The 24,853-nt window shown below is 41.5% G+C and overlaps 1 protein-coding gene across 1 annotated transcript in view; it reads right to left on the minus strand.

The window, feature by feature from the left end:
* The window catches only part of FGD3 (FYVE, RhoGEF and PH domain containing 3), a 119,880-nt gene that overhangs the window by 12,931 nt on the left and 82,096 nt on the right, over nucleotides 1-24,853 (minus strand). The window contains exons 5-15 of the mRNA XM_050904795.1: nucleotides 23,052-23,141; nucleotides 21,697-21,833; nucleotides 19,809-19,965; nucleotides 15,554-15,692; nucleotides 14,658-14,716; nucleotides 11,567-11,713; nucleotides 10,901-10,993; nucleotides 10,349-10,428; nucleotides 9,887-9,917; nucleotides 9,264-9,365; nucleotides 5,183-5,245 (exon numbers count right to left, since the gene is read on the minus strand). Coding sequence (XP_050760752.1) covers nucleotides 5,183-5,245; nucleotides 9,264-9,365; nucleotides 9,887-9,917; nucleotides 10,349-10,428; nucleotides 10,901-10,993; nucleotides 11,567-11,713; nucleotides 14,658-14,716; nucleotides 15,554-15,692; nucleotides 19,809-19,965; nucleotides 21,697-21,833; nucleotides 23,052-23,141 — 1,098 coding nt within the window. The remainder of the gene's footprint in view (nucleotides 1-5,182; nucleotides 5,246-9,263; nucleotides 9,366-9,886; nucleotides 9,918-10,348; nucleotides 10,429-10,900; nucleotides 10,994-11,566; nucleotides 11,714-14,657; nucleotides 14,717-15,553; nucleotides 15,693-19,808; nucleotides 19,966-21,696; nucleotides 21,834-23,051; nucleotides 23,142-24,853) is intronic.

Consider the following 24,853-nt stretch of genomic DNA (forward strand, 5'->3'; position numbering starts at 1 on the left):
CAGCTCCCTGGGGGTAAGCCGGGGGCACCCCCAGCCCGGCAGCATCTGCGTGGAGATCCAAGCCCGAAGGATGTGGCTGCATCATGTTCCTCTGGCACAGCTCTTCCACGAGAAGAGGTTTGATAACTCTCTTCATTTTCGTTTGCTTGACATAATTATTTAACAAACTACTGGGAGAAGAAACGTTTCCTCTAAATCAAAAAAGCAGAGGTACTTTACATTTTTTCTGAAAATCAATCAGGTGAAGATCAGGCCCATTGTAGGTTACACAGATTCTGGACTCCTTGACAACCTCCCCTTCCCTTTAAACCACACGTGCATACTAAGTCACAACTTAAGTCCACTTGAGAGAGAACAATTGGCTCAACAAATTTCCCCTTCTTCAAAGCCTTTATTTAACCCAAGGATGTGGGCATGGGGGGGTGGGAGGAAAGGCAGCAGCAATCACCATTAGCAGAGGCTGCCCACGGACCACCAGGCAAGTGTCACCAGCACTAGGGAAATCCTGCCATTCGCCCTAAGGTCTCACCTTAGTGGTTACGACTAACCTGCAGAAGTCACTAATACAGGTTTTCAGGCCAATTAAAAAAAAAAAAAAATCCAATTTTATAAGCTGACCCCACTCTCCCATCTTTCAGCCTCCCTGAGTCTCTGCCCTGCCATTCCCTGGTTACAGAGGAAAGCACATCGTCTTTCAGCAGAGCTACTGAAACCACCCTGGCTTGTAATGGCATTACACAACAAACCCACAACTAATTACTTCTAATTGGATTGGATCTTTTCATTTTTATTATCTTTTCTAGAGCTGCAATAGCAGTGTTTCAAACTTGTATACAAGTACATAGGATGGTTTGCAATTCAGCTTGGTGAAGCACAGTCATATGGATTTGTTCATTCAGGAAAATCACTATACCCTCATATACGTACATATTAATTGCTCAGCAAAACAGAATGCCTGCAAATCCAAGTCCTCTCCCACACATAAGCGGAGCGCAGTATTTCACTTTGCTTGTGAAGAACCAGATGTAACCAGTACGACACTGAATTACACCAACCGAACAATGCCTCGGATGAATCATTGGCAAAAATGTTCCTTTCAGACTCTATTAGACCCCTCCAAGTAAGGCGTATAATTAAGGCGATTTGAAAAGCTTTTACTGATCAGCAGCAATCTACAGAGTAACTTTTTTATTTGTATCGCATATATTGGCTAAAGTCAGCCGTTTCTCACTCTGATTTTGATGCTAATGCCATTTAATTTTTTAGAAGACTGATTTTCCTTCCACTGGCTAGGGATGAGTTCCCCTTAAATTGTTAGATCAGAGCATTTCCTCACTGGTCAACCCTATTTTTTCTCTTCTTAATAGTTAAAATTTGCATATAGCATAACAAGCCTTTTGATTCTTATGTTAACAACAATTTCACTAGTGTTACTGGAATGGCAAGAGCATAAACGAAGGCACCATTTAGCCTTGTGGGCTGTGACTGGAAGATAATCTTGACGAATGCTAAACAAAACCAGTTTTTGGCTTTCAGTTGATACCTACATGTGCCTGCACAGGAAAAACGCTGAAGGTCCTCTAACATGAATTGAATGGACTGCTTCATGTGGAAATTGGTTAATTTGATTTGTACTTCAATAGGAATATCCATCATCACCCACATGCATGTTTCTATAACACAGATAAGACTCAAGTTGAATACTTCCTCTAATGGATCTCGTATTTGACTTCCTCCTCAATGTGAAACAGTCTGGACAGTGTTCGCTTTCAGAAATACATGACCCATACATTTGACAACGGAAAGAAAGCAGAAAGGGTATTACATCGGGCTAGATTTGTTATGACAGTTACGCATGAGCTTTTATTTTAGACCATTATATTTATTTTAGACCATTATATTTTAACTTGCGCTGTAGCATACGATAAGCATTTAATACTAACTCCCCTAATCAAAAAAGGCCCTGTATAAAGAGGTCTTTAAGTGTTTGATGAATACCAGCAACGTTTCACAATATTTCTCAACATTATGAGAATACAGTGAGAACACAAGAGTTTGAAACATTGTTATTGTAGCTGTAGAAAAGATAATAAAAATGAAAATGTATTTTCTTTATGACTTGCCAAATTCCAATGGGCAATTATAGAAGAAAGATTTATTCAATATTATGTTATTTAACTGCTGACACTGGGAAAGAATTAAGAAGCCCTTTGCTTTCCATCCCTGTGAAAACCAAGAGACTTTGCTGCACGGGCAGTCCCCCCGTCCCACCCAGCGATGGCTCGGGAAGGTGACCTTGCCACGTACTCTTAACTATACACCATCAGAACAGAGAGGGTTTTGTAGAAAACAAGGATATGCATTGTAATTCACAAACCTTGTTCATCAAAGATAAATTTAACACTCACTTTGCAACTGTGTCCTTTATTACACAAGCTACGTCATTTACTGTTGATGTACGTTAAGAGGGAAGCTAATACAAAGCTGCCCTAGCTTCAACTGGAATATTTTGATACTAATGCACCTGAATAATTGTCATATTTCTCATCTTTCTTGGTGTACCCAGCTCTGTTTTGAAGCTAGTGAGTCTGACAGGAAAAAACACTTGCATAAAATCTGTTCAGAGCTGGGATCTACAATAACTTCTTTCAGACTGGGCTGTTTTGTCCACTAATTCGCTTTTACTCTACAGCTGCATTTAACTCTCTAAATCTTGACATTTTCCTCCAACTTTACAATTTTGGTGGAAAAAGAGCGTATACCCCAGCGAAAGGTACAACTCATGCCTAGAGCTAAGCGACTGCAAGGTGAAGGCCTGTGGCTGGACTGCTTAGGAAAGCAGACATCGCATCATTAGTGAACCGCTGGAGCCTCCATGTAGCTTCTGAACAGCAGGGAAGAAACACCGAAGAGCTGGTAGGAACAGCAAGAAAACCGATGGGCTCAGGAGACTGTTGTTCTGTTATTTATTACCTGCTACGTATTTCATTCTGTCTGGGCCAGCAGGTAGAAATTCAGCCTCAATGCTGTGCATGCAATATATACACAGTCCGATGAGACTCTTATACAGGCAGACACCTGAGCAACGAAGGGGTTTCAAAACTTTTTCTTCTCCTTATGCTTATGCAGCTGCGTATTTTCCATTTACAAATTACATATATGGAGACACCCGCAATGGGGCAGAAAATCAGCAGGTCTTTCTGGAAATGCTGAATATATGTGAGAAGTTAATTTAAATTATATAGTACATTTTGTACTTTGTAATGCAGCAAAATTGTTTAGTTTGTTTCTCTATATGCCAATGTCATACACGCAAGGTTACATGCAAGACAATCTTCCACTGGCCTGTACTTTCCTCGCGCACGCAGAAGGTTGAGCATGAACTGTGCTAGCAGTGCAGCAAACAGTTACCACAATGCTGTAGAGCAAGCAGATTATACTTCCTGCAGTAGGTTTTCACTGTCTGGTTACGCTAATGTGCAACGCTGAAGAAAACCCCAGCAGACTCTTCAGTAGACTCAGCAGAAGCACAGGAAGGAGATATTAGTTTGCTGACCACCACTACCACCAAGTGGTTCGCATGTGGAAGCTGTTAAGCACAGAATGTACTTGCTCATGCACTCACTGAGATGTTTCTAAAGGGATGTCATAATTAAAAAATAATATTTTCTAAAGCTGCAACTAACATCTGAATTCATTGCTCACACTAATGTTATCCATTTGCTACAATACAGCAGAATGAGATCCCAGAATCAAAACTACACAGTTTTGGGTATTTTTAGCTTTGTGTTTTTGATCAACTCCATTTTTATTTCTATCTCAGGAATTAAATTTTTCTTTAAATACGCAACTAAAGGAAAACTACTTAATGTGTCAAGATGTACTATGCAAATCACTGACACAACTATTTAGAATCAACTAAAAATATCTAATTTTTTTTTATTTAATTACAACTAAAATTTATATTTCCCTAAGAAGTTTAAGACCAACAGAAATTGTTATGTGTTTGTTTTTAAATATTATATAAAACATCTTTTTCATGAAATAGCTAGCTCACTATAGCATCTGTAACTCAAGGAAAAGGGGCACTAATCGCAAAACTGACTACAAATAAATAAAAAATTGCTTAGGGAAAATATGAAGTGTGAACAAACAATAAAGAGCACGGAGTACACTAATTACAAACACTTATTTTTAATAAGCTCTTGTTTGTATAGGTCAGGTTGCTGGCTTGTTTAACAGCTTTTCATTGATACTCTGTAAACTCTACCGGTAGGTTACAAGCTTGGCCAGAGGTCTGGAAGATCCTGCTGAGTGACTCCTTTGTTATTAAAAAGGTCATGCTAATACATAATCTCCTATAGTATGTCTCAGCAGATAAGCGTTTTTTTTGGTTGTTGTTGTTTCTTTTTTTGGGGCTTTTTTCAGTAAACTCAGCTGACCCTAAGGCATTTCCTGAAAATCTGTTATTCTCAGAAGACATTTTAGAAGGGAGAGAAAAGAATGCTAAAAACCAGACCTTATTAAGGACTCAAAACCTCTGGTTTGACTCAGCAGCCGTCACAGATGTTGTACAGAGCAAAATGAAAAATACCTTTAAAAGTATATTTTGCTTTTGCAGCAGCCAATCACTTACAGGCCAGAGATGTATGAAAGTACTATCATCTCCTCCTCTGCATTGGCAGAAACATGAAAAGCACACTATGAAAGAACTGTTAATCAAAATTTGGTTCTGGAGATGAAATCCTGAGTTACACAAAATGACAGTATTAACCAGCCAGGTTTCCTTGCCTCTCTTCGCCCTCCTCCCCCCAGGCATTCAGTGTAGCTCCCTATCAGAATTTAAAAACAAACAAAAAACCTCACAAAAAAAGCCCCCAACGCTACAAATGTAACAATCAACTTCCCTCCAGCTAGGTCCCCCTAACTAGCTTCACACACATGTGCAGCACGTATCTAGCACAGGAGGATTTAAATTCACTGATGGTGCAAACTCTGCAAGTAGCTGTGGGTGGAACTTAGCCAAGAAGTTAAGGGCAGCACAGCTGCAGCAACAGACAGCAGAATATAAACCCAGATACTGAAGTATCTCTGATTTTTTCCCCTGCTATAAAAGAAACATAACTCGCCCCCCCGCCCCCCCGCCTTGCTCTACCAAAAGTATTAGCTTCAAATTACTTACCCCTCCAAATGCACCACCACCATCTGCTCCTGGCATCGATTCCACCGAGCTGGTGCTTGCTATCTGAGGGAAACAGAATGACACAGAACAATTTCAATGTGGACATTCTTCCTAAAATATAGTAAACATTGAAAAAGAAAACGTGGCATCATTTGCTTTTAGCTCCTCAACTATTTGCTTGTGAACACACTTTAATTGCACACGTGCTCAGCTACCCTCAAATGCTGGGCTGAGTGTGAAGTGGGTGACGGTACAGATGGCACCGAATTGCCAAGCCTGCTTTTCGCCGCAGCGTGCCTATCCCCCATAAGCCCTGCAGAAAGCAAACGGCCACGTTTGGAATTACACCGCTCCACTCGAGCCCTGCAAGCCAAACGAGCAAGGGCTTTGTGTAGTCAGTGGATTCTGAGGAGGAAGAACATTTACTTCATTCAAATAGTACTCAGTTAAGTTTTTCTTAACTGCAATACATCTCTTAATCGCTTAATAAATGCAAACTGGCATCTATATGTATTCAATACATTTAGAGGGCAAATAACAAGCTTATGTACACCAAAATCACAGGCTAGATCCTAAAAGGAAAACCATCTCATCTGTCATTAATTTACAGGGAGTTTGCTAGTTTACAGGGGGTTCTCAAAATATTAGACTCTTTATGATAAATTCTCCCGTTATTCCCACAGATCATTCTTCCTTTGCCAATTAGACAACATCTCCTATTTCAAGGTTATCCAAATCTCCAGTGCATTTTTGCACTCTAGCTTCATTCCATTTGAAAGCAAAAAGGTTTAATCTCTGTTATTAGAAACAACCTGAACTGCAGCTTTGAGTAAGCTTTTGAAGAGCTATTCATTCTGATACCTAGTTGTAACTATTTATATACTAATACAATCAATCGACTCTTGAGAACAAGCAAACGAGCAAATGCATCCCCTGGGGCTAGGGCTGTGCCACCCCTGGAGCACTTCCTCAGGGAATGCAACTTAATTAAAGGGAAGCATCATGCACTCAACTCTAGCCAACTATTTCTGCCTCCGCAAAAACGCAGCAACCCTAGGGTCTTCACATCATCTATTCCCCAGTCCTGTGGAAAGGGGTTTCTTTCCACTGGAATCCTAATCAACCCAGGTATTTGGATCCCTCTGCCTAGTAAAAGGACATCTGTGTGCTGTGATGTGGGACTTGGGAAAGGAAATGAAAAATGTGGAGAGAAAATGGGGTCTGAAGGAGAGATTGAGAAAACCCCCAGCAAGTTTAGGGAAAAGAATAAATTCCTCTAGTTGCCTGTTCCGAGCTCCATGCCCTTTTAATATTTACTTGGAATAATGTGCTAAAAATCAAATACCCTCTACTCTTAACCTGGAAAACAGTTCAAAAGGGCTTCTCGCCCTTATGTTACCATACCACTCAAAGTGTGTAAGATTTGGTATGGAGGAAGATAGTTATTCACATGTTTGCCCCCAGAGCTAAGGGGAGGAACAGAAACAGGGGTGGGAAATAATGATGATTTAACAGGATCTAAAAATCATGCTTTAACAGAAGCACTCCCAAGTCTCAGATCTTACGGATGCCACTTCTGCAGAGCTCAGCTCTCTGCGGCACTTTTCCTTGCCAGCCTTCTAATAATGCACAAACTGGGTCCTTCCCCCACACCACGAGCCTCCAACTCTTCTGAGATCAAGCAGTGGTAAAAGAGGTCCTTTTCCTTGGGAACATTTTTAGATGGCTTTAAAAAAAACCTTCACATAGCCTTGAAATGCTGCAGAGGAAAATGGAAAACAGGGAAACGAGTGTCCTCTTCCTGAAGGAACTAAGCCACAAAGGGACCCTGAAGCTTTCTGAAAAGACTTCTTTAAAAGACCACTGCTACAGCCACCCTGCAGGGGACTGACTGCCAATGACTCTGAATATTCACCTCCTGACAGGTAGGAGTTTATTAATCGCTGTAGATTATTGCACAGGCATAATCTTAAGAATCAGGTCAAATGTCAGATCTCTGCACCTCCAAGAAACCGCAAGTCTTCTCTAGGCAAATTACAGGCTGCAGATCAACCCTTAATGCTCATATGAACTTATGAAAGTCAGCAGGGAAAACAGAAGTATGGTAAGAATTGCATGCAAAGGCATGCACTGGTCATGCAACTGAAATCAATCATACGCACTGTAGCATAGCAAATGTATGGCCAAGGATGGGAGGAAAGCGATTTGGCTATTTTTCTACAGGCTTATTAGAACCAGAGTCCAACTTCTAGTAGCTGTTACAGATCCAGCCTGGAATCCATGAGTGCATATCTATTTCTTGACTCATGAGAGCAAAAAAGGAAGATTATTGTAATTTTTTCCTCTAAAGCACACTGCCCAATATTCCATAAAGATGATGAGATATGTATGGTGGATGCTGCCTACAGCAGCGTGTTGCTACTAAGAACGCTCTCAGTATTTGTCCAGTTTTCCTTCCAGAACTATCTTCAGCTCTTTTTAACTGACAGCAATTTCTGCCACATTTAGCCGTGACATGAGTTTTCAAAGCTGATTATCTAGATAAGGTAATCTCCTAAAAATGCAGATTAGCATTCTGGCATAAAAGAAATTAAGGTGCATACTGCATTAATATCACAGCCAGGAGATAAACCAGACTTCTGCTCTGCTTGACTTTTATGAACCAGTAGAGTATAAACATGTGGCTACACCATTAACACAGAAGCAAAATAAAATAGCATTTACAAAGCAAGACAATAATAATAATGAAGTTGAACAGACACTGTGTCTTAATTGGATAGAAAGAAGTGTGCTTATTAGTTTGCTTACTAGCAAAAGATTTTTTTCCATCAGAGCATCCTGGTTCTGAAGGCAGCCATGAGTTAACTTAAAAATATAGGCATGAATTGATTATTTTCCAATTTTTTCCGAGTATTTTTAGCTGATGAATAGTTCATGATCAGTAAGCTATGCCATATTCTGAAAATGGCTCATTGCTGGCTGCTATCAGCAACAGGATCCTAGACTCTGCGGAGGTTTGTGAAGATCTCCGCTGTCAGTCCGACTAATGCTGGGATGAAAGGAATATCTAACATCTCTCCTGAGCCCCCTGGGAAATCAGTCAGATAAAAATCCAGCATTATGGAGACACTGAATCAGATCTGGGAAAGGAGAGGTTTCAAAAATGGTTAGGTACCAAAAAAAAAAAAAGTTTAGGAGGGCAGGGGAGGGGGAAGATAAAAAGATCCCCAAGTTTAATCTCTGCAGATGGACCTTCTCTCCCTGCGCTCCAAGATCCACCATGTTTGACCACCGACATCATCAACACACAGGCAGCTCTGCATGAAATTCCTAAAAATTTCCCTCTCCCAGGCCCTCTCCTCTTTAGCTTGCAGCAAATGACTGTGGCTAAGGTTATCACCATCATTTTCAAGTCGAATGAAGAGATACTGTTATCATCCTCACGTGAATACTTCTGAAACAAAATTCCTTTCTGATCAAAACTCCTAGCAAACGCAGCATAGAGTAATACATTACAGTTGTAGAGAAACAGAATAAACTTTCAAGACTATTTTGCATATTTAGTTGAAGAGTATTCTTTCTGAAATATATTTATTATCTATAAGAGAGTATTTTTAAGTTCTGTTTAAAATGCATTGATTTCCTTTCAACTCTTTAAAACTTTTTAAATAATAATAATAATAAAATAGGAAAAAAGAAATAATCCCAAAACGCATCTCTGACGAGATGAGGAAAGATAATGAACAAAACCTCCCAGGCACACAAACATCATTCCAGACAGCCAACCACTCATAACATTGAAGAATTACACTTGTTATGCTAAATGAGCCACTAGCCTGGAAAACATGACTGATAGGTCTCTTGCACTGAATTACCCTGGGTAATTTATTCCATACCTGCATGGCTGAGCAACTATGACTGATATGCATTTGAGAGCCAGAGAAATGGAGCTGACTGTACCGTAATGTACTATAAAAATCAAGAACAAGACTACACTATTTTAAAGTTAGCTGTGTAAGTCTAGTTTAACCATTGGTAAAACTGTTATAGCAAAGAAGGAGAATTAAGCACTCGTACTTACTGAGGAATCAGGAACATGCTCCTCCTCTTGAGAAAAAGAGCTATTGAAAGCTCTAAATGTCTCACTGTTCTGTTTGTGCTTTTCAATTGTTGCCTGAATGACCTGAGACAAAAATTCCAGCAAAGATGAGAAAAAGGAGCGTCACAAAAGGAGCCCTGGAAAAATTCTCTCATAGGAAGATGGTTAGGATTATCATTTTAGTGAAAAACCCTTACACTTGCATAAATGAAATGGAAACTTAAAAACCTTAATAACTGTGAGTGGTGGTGTCAACTCACTACTGTTAAGTTAAAAACTAAGGCTGCTATCAGAGAGTGGCTCTACAAGTCAGATTGCAAGGATATCCAAGGCTAATCTCTGATGCCTCAGTCTCTTCTCTCGCTGGGCTTGAGGACTGCAGGAAATGGGAACCCACTCGAAGCCGCCGCACACTGCCTGGAGACAGTGGGTCAGCACTGGGACCCTGACTGGGGCTCCACATTTCTCTATAAGCAGCTTCGCCAGACTGGGCTAGCTTCCTCGCCCAGCCGCATTCATTCAGAACCCCAAAAAGATAATTTTAAAACCAGAAGGTGCTGACTGCACGGTGAGTTCCACCCGTATCATAATGGTTTTGTATTAACCTGAATCCATTCCCTCTTCTCCTCTTCCGTCCTGTTAAAACAAAAGAAAAATACAGAAAACATCATAATTCTCCTTCCAATATTTTCAGTAAATTCAATTCACATCTTCACAGCTTTATATCCATCAAGATTTTACTTTGCTATCCACTATTTTATAAACATTATTAATAATTATTGACCTCAATTATTACCGAACAAATGCCAAAAATGTTTGAATTATTAATACAGTGGAACCTACAAGCACTACTATAAACACCGTAAGCATTCAATAAAGCAAATCAACATAGCACTTTAACACACTCTGACCTAGGACCAACATATTCTCTTGCACACGTAAGTTACGCATCTCTGATGCTCATCTCCTGGTTTAAAGCTATGTCATACTAGCCCAGCCAGATCCCCTAGATCATAAATTTCTACACAAATAGTCACAAATCTTGAAAGACAGAACAAGCACCATACCTGGCTTGTAGTTCCAGCGATCGCTTTTTTCCTGTTATTGAAAATGTATGAGCCACGTTTTGCTTGGCAATTTCTTGGACCTGTATAAAGAACATGTCAGCTTCTTACCAGTCTCCATTGTCTTTCAATCGTTTTTAATGACTTCCAAATACATTCATTCTTTGAAATACTTAGTTGAAAGTATCACTCAGAATATAGTACAGAGGTAGAAAAAACACGGGATTGTTTCCATAATTACTCCTCTTGCTACAAAACTTCTGAATCTGTATCACCAACCAGTCCCCTACAGAAGGGGAAAAGGTGGCTCCTGTGTCAGCTAGGTGACAAGGGACGGCTTTCAATCAAAGCATGGACAGAGTCACCATTTTCTTACCCGCCTTTGGATGACTACCTCATAATAATTAAAAAAAAAAAAAAAAGAGATCCAAAGCTGGGTTTTAGAATTTTATTATATTTCTACATACATACATTGTTATATATTTTGGATTCAGAGGCGATCTGATGCTATGGAGTGGGGAAGCATTAAAACAGGGGAAAAGAAGAGATGCAAACCTGCAGTCCTGCAATGTCCATCTTCTCTCGAACACTGAACTTCTGGCCTATCAGCCTCAGTTTTGGCACACAGTATAGCACCATGCTGTTAAACTGCAACAAGGGAAGATTTTAAGTTAAGGGATTACATGCTGGACAGAGCCTGCATTTTGACAGTTTAGGACTCTGGTGTATTTTACTCCAAGACGCAGTTCTCAAGAAGAGATTTAAGGAGCAAGCTAGGCTCACATATCATTACTTGAAAGAAGCGGACAGACAGAAACACGTCAGCCAGTCACTTCCCCCTTCTGCCCCTCTCTCTGGTACCAATCCGACCGCCTTGAAAGCAAACGAGAGCTATTCTCTCAGTGTCAGCGAGAGCTGGCCATCTTACGCAGCAAGGTGGTACCGCTGGAAATGCAGCTCCTCAGGTGCTTTGCAAAAACGCGGCCTCTGAGGAGGGAGATGGGAAAGACCCCTTTGGGCCTGACAAGCCACCGGCAAAGGCAGAAGCGTGGAAGAAGGAAGGAAATCCTCAAGCAAAACGCATCAAGAGAAAATTGCTGCTCAGAGGAAGGAGTAGCTGGGCTCGGTTGGTGAATGCTTTCTGTATTTGAGATTAGGAAGATGGGAATGTACCACTTCACAGCATGACTCTGAAAATAAGAGAGCAACAAAAAAACTCACCAAGAATAAATACCTATCCTGCGCTGTGCCGTTCTTTGCTGAAAGTTTCTGAATGTGTCCTTCTTTAATGAGCTCATTGGCTGGGTTAACAATATCCTCTTCACCGCCGAGTCGCTCATAGACTTCCAAAAGCTTGTGCATTTTTTCCTGCAAGTACAAAAACCCCAGCAATTTAAATAAAAAAAATTATTCCACTTGGTCTATTACCCACACTATCATTTCTGTGGTAAGTGTAAATAAGTAGGAAAGAAAATAGTCTTTCACTTCTGCTATAGCTTTGCATTTTCAAAAATTAATGAATACCTGTTTCATACTCCTCAGTACTCCTCCTCACTCTGTATTAGTCACTCATGAGTCATACTTGGATTGTACCATTTTAATGACATTTTGAGATCAATTTATGTGATATTTTTAGATATTGCTATTCAACAATAAATACTTATCTTTGGAAGCGATGGCATTGGGTCCAGTAAAATCAATGGCCAAGTTGGAGACTAGTATGTTACCAAATTGTTTCCAAGTTTGCATTTATTAACTCAGCTTCCACCCCACATCTCAGACTAAGATTTCTGCTACAGTACGATCGTTTCTCAGCCTCTGAGAAGTTTCACCTCTTGTATTGTTGCTGATACAATGGCAGGCAGGTTCTCCATCAGGAAGCGTGGTCATATTCTGCATTTCTAAGCTAAGTCTAAAACCTCAGCTGTATGTGGAATGCTGCAGTCCTATGCAAGGGGCCTCCATGGCAAAAAGCACCTCTGAAACAGGCCAGGACAAAATGCTTAAAATATAGTTTTAATGTTATTCAGGCATCCTTATGTCTTGGTCAAAATTCTTTATGAAGGGATTACTTTTTCCTTTTCAGCAAAGCACTGTTTCTACTTTATATTAAGTCATCCAAATATTAAAGTCCTTCTACACAGTATTCAAATGGATAAAGGTAACTAGTTCACCCACTTGCAGCTGCTATATTAAGCCCTGCAGCAGCTTTAACAAGTCAAAATAAGAAAAGTGTGTAAATCTTGCTACTGAGTTATAGCATTTGGAAAGGTTTGGCTTTCAACCACAAGCTGGACTGATGTGCTCCAAACGGCACTGTCAGCAAACGGTCAGAAAGTGAGGACAGAGATCTGTGCATTACACCCAAATATATGCCCAACCACATCTCTAAATCATACCTCTACCTATCTAGAGATTAAGCTGGAATTTCAGGTCTTTACACACTTTGTTTACCCCCATTTGACTTTGAGAATTCTCACCACAAATATACATCGCACCAGTTCCTGTCCTAATCAATTCTTCTGACCAACGATTAAACAAACGAACAACCAAAAAGCCCCACCAAAAAAACCCCAAACAAAACCAAACCGTTAAAATAAACACACTGCAAAACAAAATGGAAGGTGGGGGGCTGTGGACTAAAAACAAATAAGCAAATCACCTAAGCCCCAAAAGGCAGTACATTTTTTCTGCCAAATGGGAAGATGAGCAAGAGATCCCACTAATTTAAAAAGAAACAACCAAAAAACAGTGAACTTGCCAAGCTATTTTTTTTTAAAAAGAGAAACTAGAACACTAAGAGCAGATCCAAAACCTGAGGGATACCTGCACTTCCAGGAAAAGTCAGCTTTGGAAGCGTGATTTATTTCTTCTACTACACCACAACAGAGGGAAGCAGCCAACAATTAATTCAAACCTCCGCTAACTTTCGGCGATTTTGCTACAGCCCTTGCTCTTCTTTCGGGTTGGCTCTGACCTCGCGCAGCCGGCCGTGCCATCCCGCGGGGCTCCGCAGAGGCGCGCGTGCGGGACGGCGCTGCTCTCGCGCTGCATTGCTCCCCACCAACCCTCCCCGACTGCCCCAGCACACCCGTGGCACCTTCTGCTGGGACGTGTGAGCTGGGGAACCAGGAGGTCAAACCTGAAATTCTTACTCAGGTATTTTTCCTTCGAGTCTCTGCTCAGGCAAAATCTATTAATTACAGAAGAATTCAATGCAATAAGAAGCCCTGATTAGAGGTTCTTATCAGCAATAAACAGCGAGTGCAAAACTATTACAGCAGCCTTTTCTAATAGGTTTGTGTGTACTAACAGAAAAAGCATCCAACGCAGAAAGCAACTAGCTGGTGGCTTCATATTCCTGCTGTCTGTGGAGATACTGTACACAGTCCCTAGCAAAAGAGTTGTTCAACGCCCCAAACCGGAAAAATTTCCACCAAAATATACCCTTATCAAGAGAACATGCTAGACTCAAATAGAAACAGATGGTTTCAAAACTGGTTTTCACTGAGACACACTGAAAATACACAGACATCAGCTGGTTACTTCCCCGTAGCAGCCACAGGAAACATGGTCTCATGGTGTCCCCGCCGGCCGGGAGAAGGAAGTAAGGGTCTGATACACAAGGGGACGTAAACCTTGTACCCACAAATGGTCAGTGAGTGTTAAGCAGGATACGTAGCATTTCAGATCTACCAGATACAAAAGCTCCTGAGGCACTTGGGTGCACAAAAGGGATAACATCTGTAACTATAAAGTCCATTTACTTTAATGGTAATGCACTAGCTGTTCTGTATGTAAAGCACATGCTAACGTTCAAAATCTCCATGGTCTCAGACTGCCCAGCTTTAGAAGTACAGCTTACTGAAGCTACTGACACAAGCTAAATGCACACTCTGTGCATTTAAGATGAGCCAAAATCAAACCAAAACAACCTCCAGTCTGGTGAAGACCTGTAGGACTAAAAAAATAGTGTGAAAATCTGCAAGGACACCTTGCAGTGTCCTAGTTGGAATATTTTCAACATTCTTCAATAAAAAGCAAATAATGAGTATTATGAAGACCTCCTTTTTCAACCCATTGGGTCCTTAAGAACAAGGAAAGTGAAATTTAGGCCCAACAACCCATGGTAACCGCAACAGGATCATTTATGATAAAGAGAACTCAGATATCCAACTGATGTTTAAAGCCTGACTCACTGTATTTGAAAATTCTCCCCAGCCTACTTTACTGAGCCTTTTGCAATGGAGGACTATTGGTTCAACCAAGTGTTTCAGTCAGATTACAATTCCATTATGCAATTTCTACTCACCATCTTTCGGATGGCTGCATTTGAATGGTTCGCTGCTGTAGATATGAGCTCCAGTGACTCTGCAATAAAGGTAGCAACAGTTACACATTCTCCGGTTCATATCTGTTAATAGCACCTTGGGGTTTTTTGTCACCTCCCTGATTGGTGTTTTTCCTGCAAAATCGCTGTTGCAAAAGCAAGGACTATTTTTTCCTTCCATAAAGTAAAAGGAATGCTTATAAGCAGTCATATACACAATCACTTCTGCATGTTCAGCTGGTCCATGTGCAGCTAAATATTTAATCTTTCTCTCTTAGGAGAGCCAAAGCACATAGTGACAAAAAAACCCACCTTCTAGGAATCAACCTACTAAAAGTTAACTTAAGTCTCACTGAAGTCTTCACAAGTATGTTTGTAAGAGCGTTTTCCTAAAACAGGGCTTGTGTGCTTACGGTAACATGAACCCTGGTTTGGTCAAGATCACAAACTCCTAGAAACCAACAGAAGTCCGTTTCTCCTCTTTCTTTGTGTTAACAGAGTCTAACCTGCTTTCCTAGGCAAGCATACACATTTAAGACCATTCTTATTTTCTTCCTCCGGCTATTGCAAGGATGTCCTCCTGTAGATGTCCTTGGCCATATAATGGATTAAATAAAAATGCCAGATGTTCTACCATTACAACTTCAGTATTTTGTCATTGTTTATTTGCCAAAGCTCCCTTCATTCCTAGAGCTGACATATCAACCCTTTTCTACTCTAAGAGCATTCAAAATCCCTTTGTGCTATGTTTGGCAATAATTTGAGTAATTCAAACCTCCATTTCTACCATAGCCCTAGTTGAAAATATCTGAACATGTGAAGAAAAAACTCTCCAAGATTTTATTGTGCTCGTTAGACAGAGAGGAGTTTACATGTACTTTCAGCATCCTTCCTGTCTGGAGATTCTTCTGGAAGTTTCTTTAAATAGTCCTTTAGGAGAAGTTCATAACGAGGAATCCTTTGCACTGGTTCAAGCATGTGATGCTGTAATGTCAGGTTTCCACACACCTCCTGTTTCTGTAACAGAGAGAAAATAAGCACAGAAGGGTTTGCGTTTGTTCCTGCCTTTGGTGTTAAACAGCAATGAAAAAGGAGCATTCACGTACAGTTAGGGGAGTGTAAGACAACTTCTCAAGCTATCATAGAATCATAGACTCATTTATGTTGGAAAAGACCCTGAAGATCACTGAGTCCAACTGTAAACCTAACACTGCCAAGTCCACCACTGAACTATGTCCCCAAGTGCCACATCTACACAACTTTTCAATACCTCCAGGGATGGCAACTCAACTACTTCCCTGGGCAGCCTCTTCCAATGCTTGACAACCCTTTCAGGGAAGAAATTTTTCCTAATATTCAATCTAAACCTCCCCTGGCGCAACTTGAGGCCGTTTCCTCTTGTCCTATCACTTGTTACGTGGGAGAAGAGATCGAACCCACCTTGCTACAACCTCCTTCCAGGTAGTTGTAGAGAGCGATGAGGTCTCCCCTCAGCCTCCTTTTCTCCAGACTAAACCACCCCAGTTCCCTCAGCCGCTCCTCATAAGACCTGTTCTCTAGACCCTTCACCAGCTTCGTTGCCCTTCTTTGGATGCGCTCCAGCACCTCAGTGTCTTTCTTGTAGGGAGGGGCCCAAACCTGAACGCAGTATTCGAGGTGCGGCCTCCCCAGCGCCGAGTCCAGGGGGACAATCACTTCCCTAGTTCTGCTGGCCACACTGCTTCTGATACAAGCCCGGATGCTTTTGGCCTTCTTGGCCACCCGGGCACACTGCTGGCTCATATTCAGCCGGCTGTCAACCAACACCCCCAGGTCCTTTTCTGCGGGCAGCTTTCCAGCCACTCTTCCCCAAGCCTGTAGCGTTGCATGGGGTTCTTGTGACCCAAGTGCAGGACCCGGCACTGAGCCTTGTTGAATCTCATACAATTGGTCTCGGCCCATCGATCCAGCCTGTCCAGATCCCATTGTAGAGTCTTTCTACCCTCAAGCAGATACCAGAACTGACAGGGGTCACGGGAACCTTTGTCCCATGTTTGGCATTTCCTGCAGATATGCAACAATCTTCTTTTAGATTTTGCATGCTTCTTCGAAGGCTCAGAAAAGCTCTTCCCATCCATGGCCCTATGCAGCGTTTTTCCCCTCAAAGACAGAAACACGTCTTTTAAGTTTTCCCCTAAAATCAGAAACCCCACGGGATATATTGCTTGCCAGAGCTTACTGTATGAGCAGCAGATACACTGCTCACACACCACCTCCGAAGAAGGAGCTGCCTCAAATTCTCTTTTTTTTTTTTACTTGACCAAGAAGGGGTGTAGGTTTGAGACTGATTACACTAAATGTTACCCAATAAGGCACGGATCTGCTCTGCTTGCAATGGTACTGAGTGCTGCAGTGTACTTATTTTCATAGGATCCCTATGAAGTGAAGGAATATTTCTATTTAAAAGAGGGGAGGAGAAATGAGAAACACAGTAAGAATAAGTAACTTGTTTTAAAGCACACAGGAAGTTTCTGTTAGCGATGTAATCTGACTCCTGAATCCCACATCAGTATGTTAACCACATATATACACACACACACTTCTCCGTAGCATTATTTTTACGTCAGCTCACTAATGCCACGTCTTGGTCTGTTCTAGTGTAAGCAACCTCTCACCAACCCCATTAGTTTCAGTATGCTTTTCTCAGAGAAAGGTGCTTGTTTCAGGTATTTGCAATTTTCCTCGTAAATATTACAGCCCATGACACACTGCTGACTCGCCCAATTCTCAGAGCAAAGCCTGGAGATAATGAGATGAATGTCTGATAGAAAAATATTAGCTATCCTTCTAGAAATTCAAAGACGTAAATTTGCTTTTAAAAATATCTTGTCACGGTGTAGCAGGGTGACCAATATTTCTGTTTATAGGAGATGAAGTGAATTTATCATCTCTCAGAGTTCTACAGCACCATGCTTCCCAGAAAATACAACTGGGATGGAAAGAATCAGAGATTCCGCGAAGAACTAAAAGGGGCACAGAACTGCACTACTACATATTAGCGCTTGGTTTATATTCCCAAATCCACTTACTATAACCTTCTCCATTGTCTTTTTATTCCTGCAACAGGATGAACCTTAACACTGAACAGCAATAGGGAAGCAGAGGAGGAAGCCACTTCAAGGCTCACGTCAGTTGTATTCACATGCCAAGAGTATCCTCTCTAAAAAGTCAGCAGTGACAAAATAAACTGTTCCAAATAGGAAAAGTTTAATGCTATGCAATTTTTAAAAGTTTACAGAGTTTACACTGCAATTCAGATGACTTTACTAGAGGAAGCATAAATGTTTATTCTGTGTTTAATTCATGTGACAATCCAAAACACAGAAATATATATTAAAAAGTGATAGCATAAGGAGAAAGCTGACAAAACAGAAGTCCTAATAAACTCACCAGCTATCAAGTTTTGGCCCCAGTAGGTGGATGTGAACCGAACAGAAAGTATGTTTATCTTCAAGGTCAGCTAAAGTAAACTTGATAAGTCACAGTCATTCACTGATAAGTACCATTTGATTTTTGTTTTCTGTTTTCCCTAGTTTAGCGTAATTAATATTTGTTGACGCCTTAAGTTGTGTAACTATTCCATTAACAGCTTAGGTGGACAGTGTGTTACTGCAGATCACAGCAGACTTCAACTGGTACTTTGAAAAGTAACTGTGGCTTTTGATAGCACAGAGATAGGTCAGATGCGTGGACTAAGTATTCTGGGTCAAATCTTTGCCTCCTGCAGCTACGGTCATCGACAGAAGCAAAAGGTGCTGTGATGTTGCCGCTAAAACAACCTACAGCGAAATACCGTCATCAGTAAGCTTCAGAATTGCGTCTCCTATACGCGTTGCCTGCGTTCATACTGCCGTCAAAGTTTTGCTCAAGGAAGAGCAGAAACACTCATGGTCTTGGACAGCTGCAGACCAGTTTTGCAGACTGACAGCTAACACGAATCGTTTGTGTTGGTAGCTTGGTGGTGAGAAGAGACAGATGAATTTTAGGGTGGGCAGATGCCTGTGCTGCAGGGAAAACAGTCACAAACTGATTTACACTTCAGAAAGCCATGTCAGTGGCTTGGCACAAACTGAAGACAGCAAAACGCTGGTGCGCTTTTTTTTTTTTTTACAGTGCTCGCTGCGCAGAACCTCGGCGAGAGCAGGCTGGGTTCAGACAGAAAAAGGTTAAGAAAAGGCCACGTGGACTGAGAGCCTGGTAGGAGAGGACCTTCCCCAGTTCCTGTTTCTCCAAGCTTCTGTCTGAGTCCCCGGCCAGCAGCCCTGACCCTCCGAGGCAGGGCCTCTCCTCTCCCAGCTTCCTGGGGGATTACTTGATTCCTGACAGCTGGCCCAGCCACAATCCTCCCATTTAGGGCAGGCAGCTGAGCTCCCTCCTCAGCTTAACCCGCTCCCTGCCAGCCCTCCCCTCCCAAAGGACACTATCTGCTTTCCCAGCACCAGCGGAGGGATGCTTGCAAGCGTGCTGGAGCCTGCTGCATCCCGCTGCATCCCTTCAGCTGGCCCAGGGCCTGAAGGGGAGAGAGAGGTTTTATGGATACGCCAGCATAAGCAGAGCTCTTCCCCCCTCCCCGTGCAGCTTTTTGGATAATTAAGAGAAAACACGTGAAAATCCATGCTAAGCATCCTCCTGCAGAGCTGTGATCCCTGAGAGCTGCGTGCCGCTTCGTGAGCCTCACAACAATCAGACCAACAGCAGATGCTGCCGGTGACATGCCCAAACTCAAACACACCCACCTCAGCATGAAAATGTATTTATTAAAAAGCAATTAAAATCAGTAATGAGGAAGAGCAATCAAAAAGAACTTATAAACGGACAAGTTCGCAGTCAGAATCGCCAGGCCAATGGCGAAGTTTCATTCTGTGACTTCTGATACTCCTCTTAAATACGTAAGCAGAGAAAAACCTACCTGTGTGAAAAAATCTGTGTCACACAGCAAAAGAGAAGAAAGGACTGCCACTAAAATTGTATATTTTTAGTATTAGAGTGGTATTATCTTGTAGCTAAACACTGTGTGTCATGCACTGGAAAAAAAACAAACTCACACAAACAGATGAGGCTCTCCAAGCCATATTATGCCAGTTAACAACATACCTGTATGTTCTGAACAACATCTTTGAACGGGGAGGACCTCTGCATACATGTGTTCACCATGTCCATTGCCCTGTCAAAGTTCTTTACATATTCTCCATACATCTTCAGAAAAGGAGCAAGTTTCTGCAGTATATCTCCTAGCCGTGGGTTGACGTTCCTATGAGAAAGAGACAGGTAAGTACTGAAATCTCCGGAAATCAATACTATCTTCAGAGAGACAACACAACTGTAAGACTTTCACAGTTGTCTCCCACATGCACAAGCACTTACACACATACGCAATCAAGATATTTCAGGCTAAGTTGAGTTTGAAGTAATCTATACAGTACCCTTGACGAAACCTTAAACATTAATCTAGACGTATAAAGGATGACATTTCTGCCCCCACTGTCACTCTCTTACGTGAAGATCAGATTCAAACTGACTACGCATTGTTAAAGAAACACCTATATATCTCTGCTGTCCAGCACAAAATCTTGTGGGAACTTTTACTTTTTAAAAATCATCTTTTCCACCACAGCCAAAGATCTGAAGAGGTTTCAATGCAAAGAGCTTGCTCAGTTCAGCTGGGTAGTCCAAGGGGGCCAGACACACGTTTGCCTAGAGACCCCCCCAGGCTGGGAGCAGCGATAGCCACACATCTTTGTCTTCCCCAAATTCACGGCCCCAAATTCACGGCCAGGCAGAGAGCCAGCCATTTTTCCCCCAGCTTTTCCCTCCTGCTGAACTCGCGACTTGCCGTCTGACCGCACTAGACCCTCTTTAGCCATTTAACAAGCTTCTGCCCTTTTCTGACTTCCAGACTCTCCAGTTTTCCTCCCCTTTTATTACAGCTGTCCCTGTAAATGCAAGTGAGGTGCAAAGGTGCTGAGACTCATTTATTCCTTCTGGCCATTGATAAACTATGTGAAGACTGGACTCAGCCAAGAGAGATGTGAACTCTGCTCTTGTCTTCGTCATTTAGTGTGCTTGGAAAGGTGCAGTCTCAGCACGATCTGACACTCTTTGCAGTCAGACAATGTGTCACCTCAGATCAAGTTTCCTAGATCTGCCTTACAATTAACCTTTCTACCCACTTCTGCCTTATCTGCAACTTATTACAGTTGCCAAATTTTAACTGGTATTTGACCTTTACTACTCATTGAAAAAAACCCAACAAAAACCTACACCTATTTTCTTAAAGAAAGTACATACACACTGTAACCAATAATATTTATTATCTCCTAGAACAGAAGGCCAACAAATTCTGGGGTAAAAACTTGTGCAACGCTGCGGTGCTCAACAACAGAAGTGGCTGCATAACAGACATAAGCAGATTTATAGATATGAAGTCGTCTATCTTATCTGTCCAGATTTTCCATTGGTTGGCTGCTATAATGCTAATTTTAACATTAAATTTTATATAACCATAACAAAATTCATTAAAGAAAATACAAAATGGATGTTTCTCATGAAGGCCCCAACATGGCATGCAAAGTCTAGACTGTGACATGATGATGCGTTTTCCTCTTTGAGAAGTAACTGCCGTTTTTTAATACTTCACAGCGGGGCCAAAATACTTCAGCTATGGGGCCAAAATAAGCAATTTCCTTCCTTCCTAGTACTGCGATTTCATAGTACTGCAATAATAGGAGAGTGGAAATACAGTGAGGAAAACAGCTCTGGCAATACTTTGGACTGAAAAAATTCTCACAATGTACTCTGGAAGTTTCAAGTGCTCAGGTCTATTCCTGTACTCAGAAATGCTTAAGAGACTCTGTACTAATGTACTAAATAACAAGTGAACTACTGCATTAAACAATTAAGATTTGGAATTATACTAGGCCTTATGGTTGCTATAGTTTCTTGAAAATCTATTTTTAAAATACTTGTAATGACAGTTACCCACCATTCTTGTGTAATTCTTGTTTTGAGCTCAGGAAGAAGAAATTGTCCATGGAAACAATAGATGGAAGAAATATTTGAAAAGATGCCCGTTATCACTTCAGATGAAATACCTGCTTCTGACAACTTAGTGCAAAAAACCTGCATGAGACAACAAGACAGTACCAACACATATTTACAAAAAACAATCCTAGACATGCTGGCTTTAGATTGCAGTATTACAAAGCTGACTTCCTTAGAACAGAGCTACAATTTTTGACTTCTGGTAGCCAGTCCTTGGGGTCTTTCAGGAGGTTCACAAAACGTAAGCCCACTGTCAATTAGGGTTAGATTTATGACTATGGGCCACAGTCATAAATTAGAAAAATCTGAGGGGTAAGTCGAAAAAGACTGAAACTACTGAGAAGATCAGACATCTCGTATTTGGGAGTGCAAGTTGCAAAGAACAACCAGTCCCTGAAGAGCACTTCTGTTTACGTGAAGCAAAATAAACCATGTGATTATTTTCTTTCTCTGTGGGAAAAATTACACTGTACTGAACAAAAGGGAAAGACACTCTCTAGATTTCTAAGGTCTTGAAACAGTCTCTGCTCATCCAAAGCAAACATTGGAAAGTCTTCCATAGAGGTCCTAGAGTCGGAGGGTAGAGGGCTCTGCAAGTTACAGCTTCTAACAAGATTCCTAGCAAGGTGACAATGTCTCTTTTTTTTTTTTTTTGCTCGTTTTTAAAAAGCAGTTAGTTAGCAATGTGACTCATCCTCATTTTTACTTCTTTCCTGCACATCATGGGATTTTTTCTTTCAGATAATTATAGAAATGCCTGAACCGTGTAGACTTACCTCAGTGTTTATGTGGAAGAAAGTTCAGACTCATCACACCAGTTTTACTTTATCCCCATGTGTAAACATGATGGACAACAATTACAAAACACAGTGGGTAAAAAAAAACCAATTTGCTGTGAGCACAGGGCTGACCCACGTGGCCTGATTGTAGTAAAACTCAAACTTCTTGCACATTACAGAGCAATCACAGATTTCATCACTTCTCGGCGCCTTCAGCGTCCCCGTGATTTCCTCTCCACGTACGCTCAAGGAGGAACTAAATGCTGATGGTGTCTGTATCTTGAGCTGCTGCTTTCGCAGTCCTCTTTCTGACATCCTAATCCTCAGGTTCCAGCTCAGGGAACCCTCTTGCCAAAAGCTCACCTCTGGGACCCCTGGCACGCAGCCTGGCAAGTAAACTCCGTCTCTCATCTACAAACAGCGTTTTCGCACTACTGGGCTATAGGTTAGGGGATGAACAGGAGACATCATTGCTGCTCACAGAAAAGAAAGCAGAGTTTATTCAGAATTGAATTACCTGGTCCAACAGATGGAGTCTTTTAACATACGCTTCTTCTGTATGGAGCAGTTCATTTGCAATGTTGAATAGCTTTTGGGGCTCTGTACACTGAAAAAAAAAGTAACAAATAACACAATCCATCTGCACCTACAAACCTAAGTTTCATCAACTGTTCTCTTTTCCATTTTCTCAGTGGGCGAAATTCCCTGCCAGCAGAGAAGCCTGAAGTGAAGGAGGTTAACACATTTCAGAATCTGCTCCGCATCCCTCTTCAAAGGATCAGTTTGCTCCAGAGACATTTTTAAAGCTATTTTCTGAAAGAGCAATTAGTAATGCAGTCAATGGCTGGTCAGGACATCATTTTAGTTCATTATGGTTTTCTATAAGGAACCAGAAACATCCTCCAAATCTGGAAATAAGTCTAGTCTATTTAGTAACTAAGGCACTAGACTGTAAATCAACTGTTCTCCTTTTTGGATTCAGGTCCTGTGACTAAAAACAAAACTAGAAACCAGACCTGTTTGGCCACAGATTTCTCTCCCTGGCCAGCACAGCATTACTCTCTATTGCATATTTCTAAGATTTTTGTGCAGCTTTAAACACTGGCCAGTTCCCTGGAAAGAATTTTCGGCAATGTAACCCAAGTCACTCAGTGAAGTCTTTCATTAAGCTCATTTAAAAAAATAAAATGAGAAAGGACTCATTAAAAAACCTGAATGCAGTTATGAAGCACTGACTTTATTCACAGTTTAGCCAAAAGCTACACAGACTCTTCGTTCTCTAAGTGCTTAAAAATACTTGAATCATTAGGATACAGGCTTTAGCTTTCTGACAAACTCTAGACACCTTGTTAAGGTCTAGACTTTAAATGCCATGCTTAGATATAACCAAACCAGTCCAGAACTGAGGGTTGGCTGTTTTATGTTCGGGAATACAAACATCCAAAAGGGGCAGCAAGGATGATCAAATGTAGGGAAATTTTACTGGGTTGGATCCGGAAAAAAAAGACAACTGCAACAAGGTCAGAGAGATGTATAAATGATTAACGGAACAGAGAGCATCAAATGGGTGCAATTATTCACTATTTCTTCCATGGGAAAACTAAAGGGCATCAAATAAAATGACTGAGGTGCTGCTTCAAGACCAAGCGCCGCTTCCTCAAGCAACACGTCACTGCAGACGGTAAACCTTCACGCAGGTTCACAAAAGGACCGGACAAATCCATGGAGTACGAGTCCAGCTGAAGTCTATTAAACACACAGGGCTGTTGCCAGTTCAGGAAGGACCTGGGCCCCCCACCAGCACCAGCGCTTTCTGTCCCAAATGCCTATCTCTCTGCGCTCGCTAGCATTTGTGGCAGGCATTTCTAGACATAACCCTGCGGGCCATCATCAGATTGTTAGAAAATGTCAATTAAATGCTCTCTTTAAGCTTCTTCAACATCACCTTCTTTTGTTTCCAAAAGAAGGCGATGAGAAAAATTGAAATAAAACCCCTCCACGTTCAGGCAAACTGCAATACAACTGAAAGACCTCAAAGACTTTTGAAAGCTAGCCATGAATTCAAACAAACCAGACCCACAGCTATCCTACATGAAATGAGGCATCACTTAGCATGAAGTACCCACAGTTCCGTGATGCAAGTATTAATTGAAGGAAGGTGAATAGCTCTTCTGGATTTGAAACAGCATCAGTCTTCCTTCAAAGCAACCCCTCTCTAGGCACAAACCTGGAGACGGGCAACCACGCCACGAATAAAGCTTTGACACATACTCCGCCTACCCCGCTACTCAAATTATTTCAAGCAAACTCAAATACTCT

Source organism: Gymnogyps californianus, chromosome 13 (genome assembly GCF_018139145.2).
Source record: "Gymnogyps californianus isolate 813 chromosome 13, ASM1813914v2, whole genome shotgun sequence".
NCBI classification, from domain to species: Eukaryota; Metazoa; Chordata; class Aves; order Accipitriformes; family Cathartidae; genus Gymnogyps; species Gymnogyps californianus.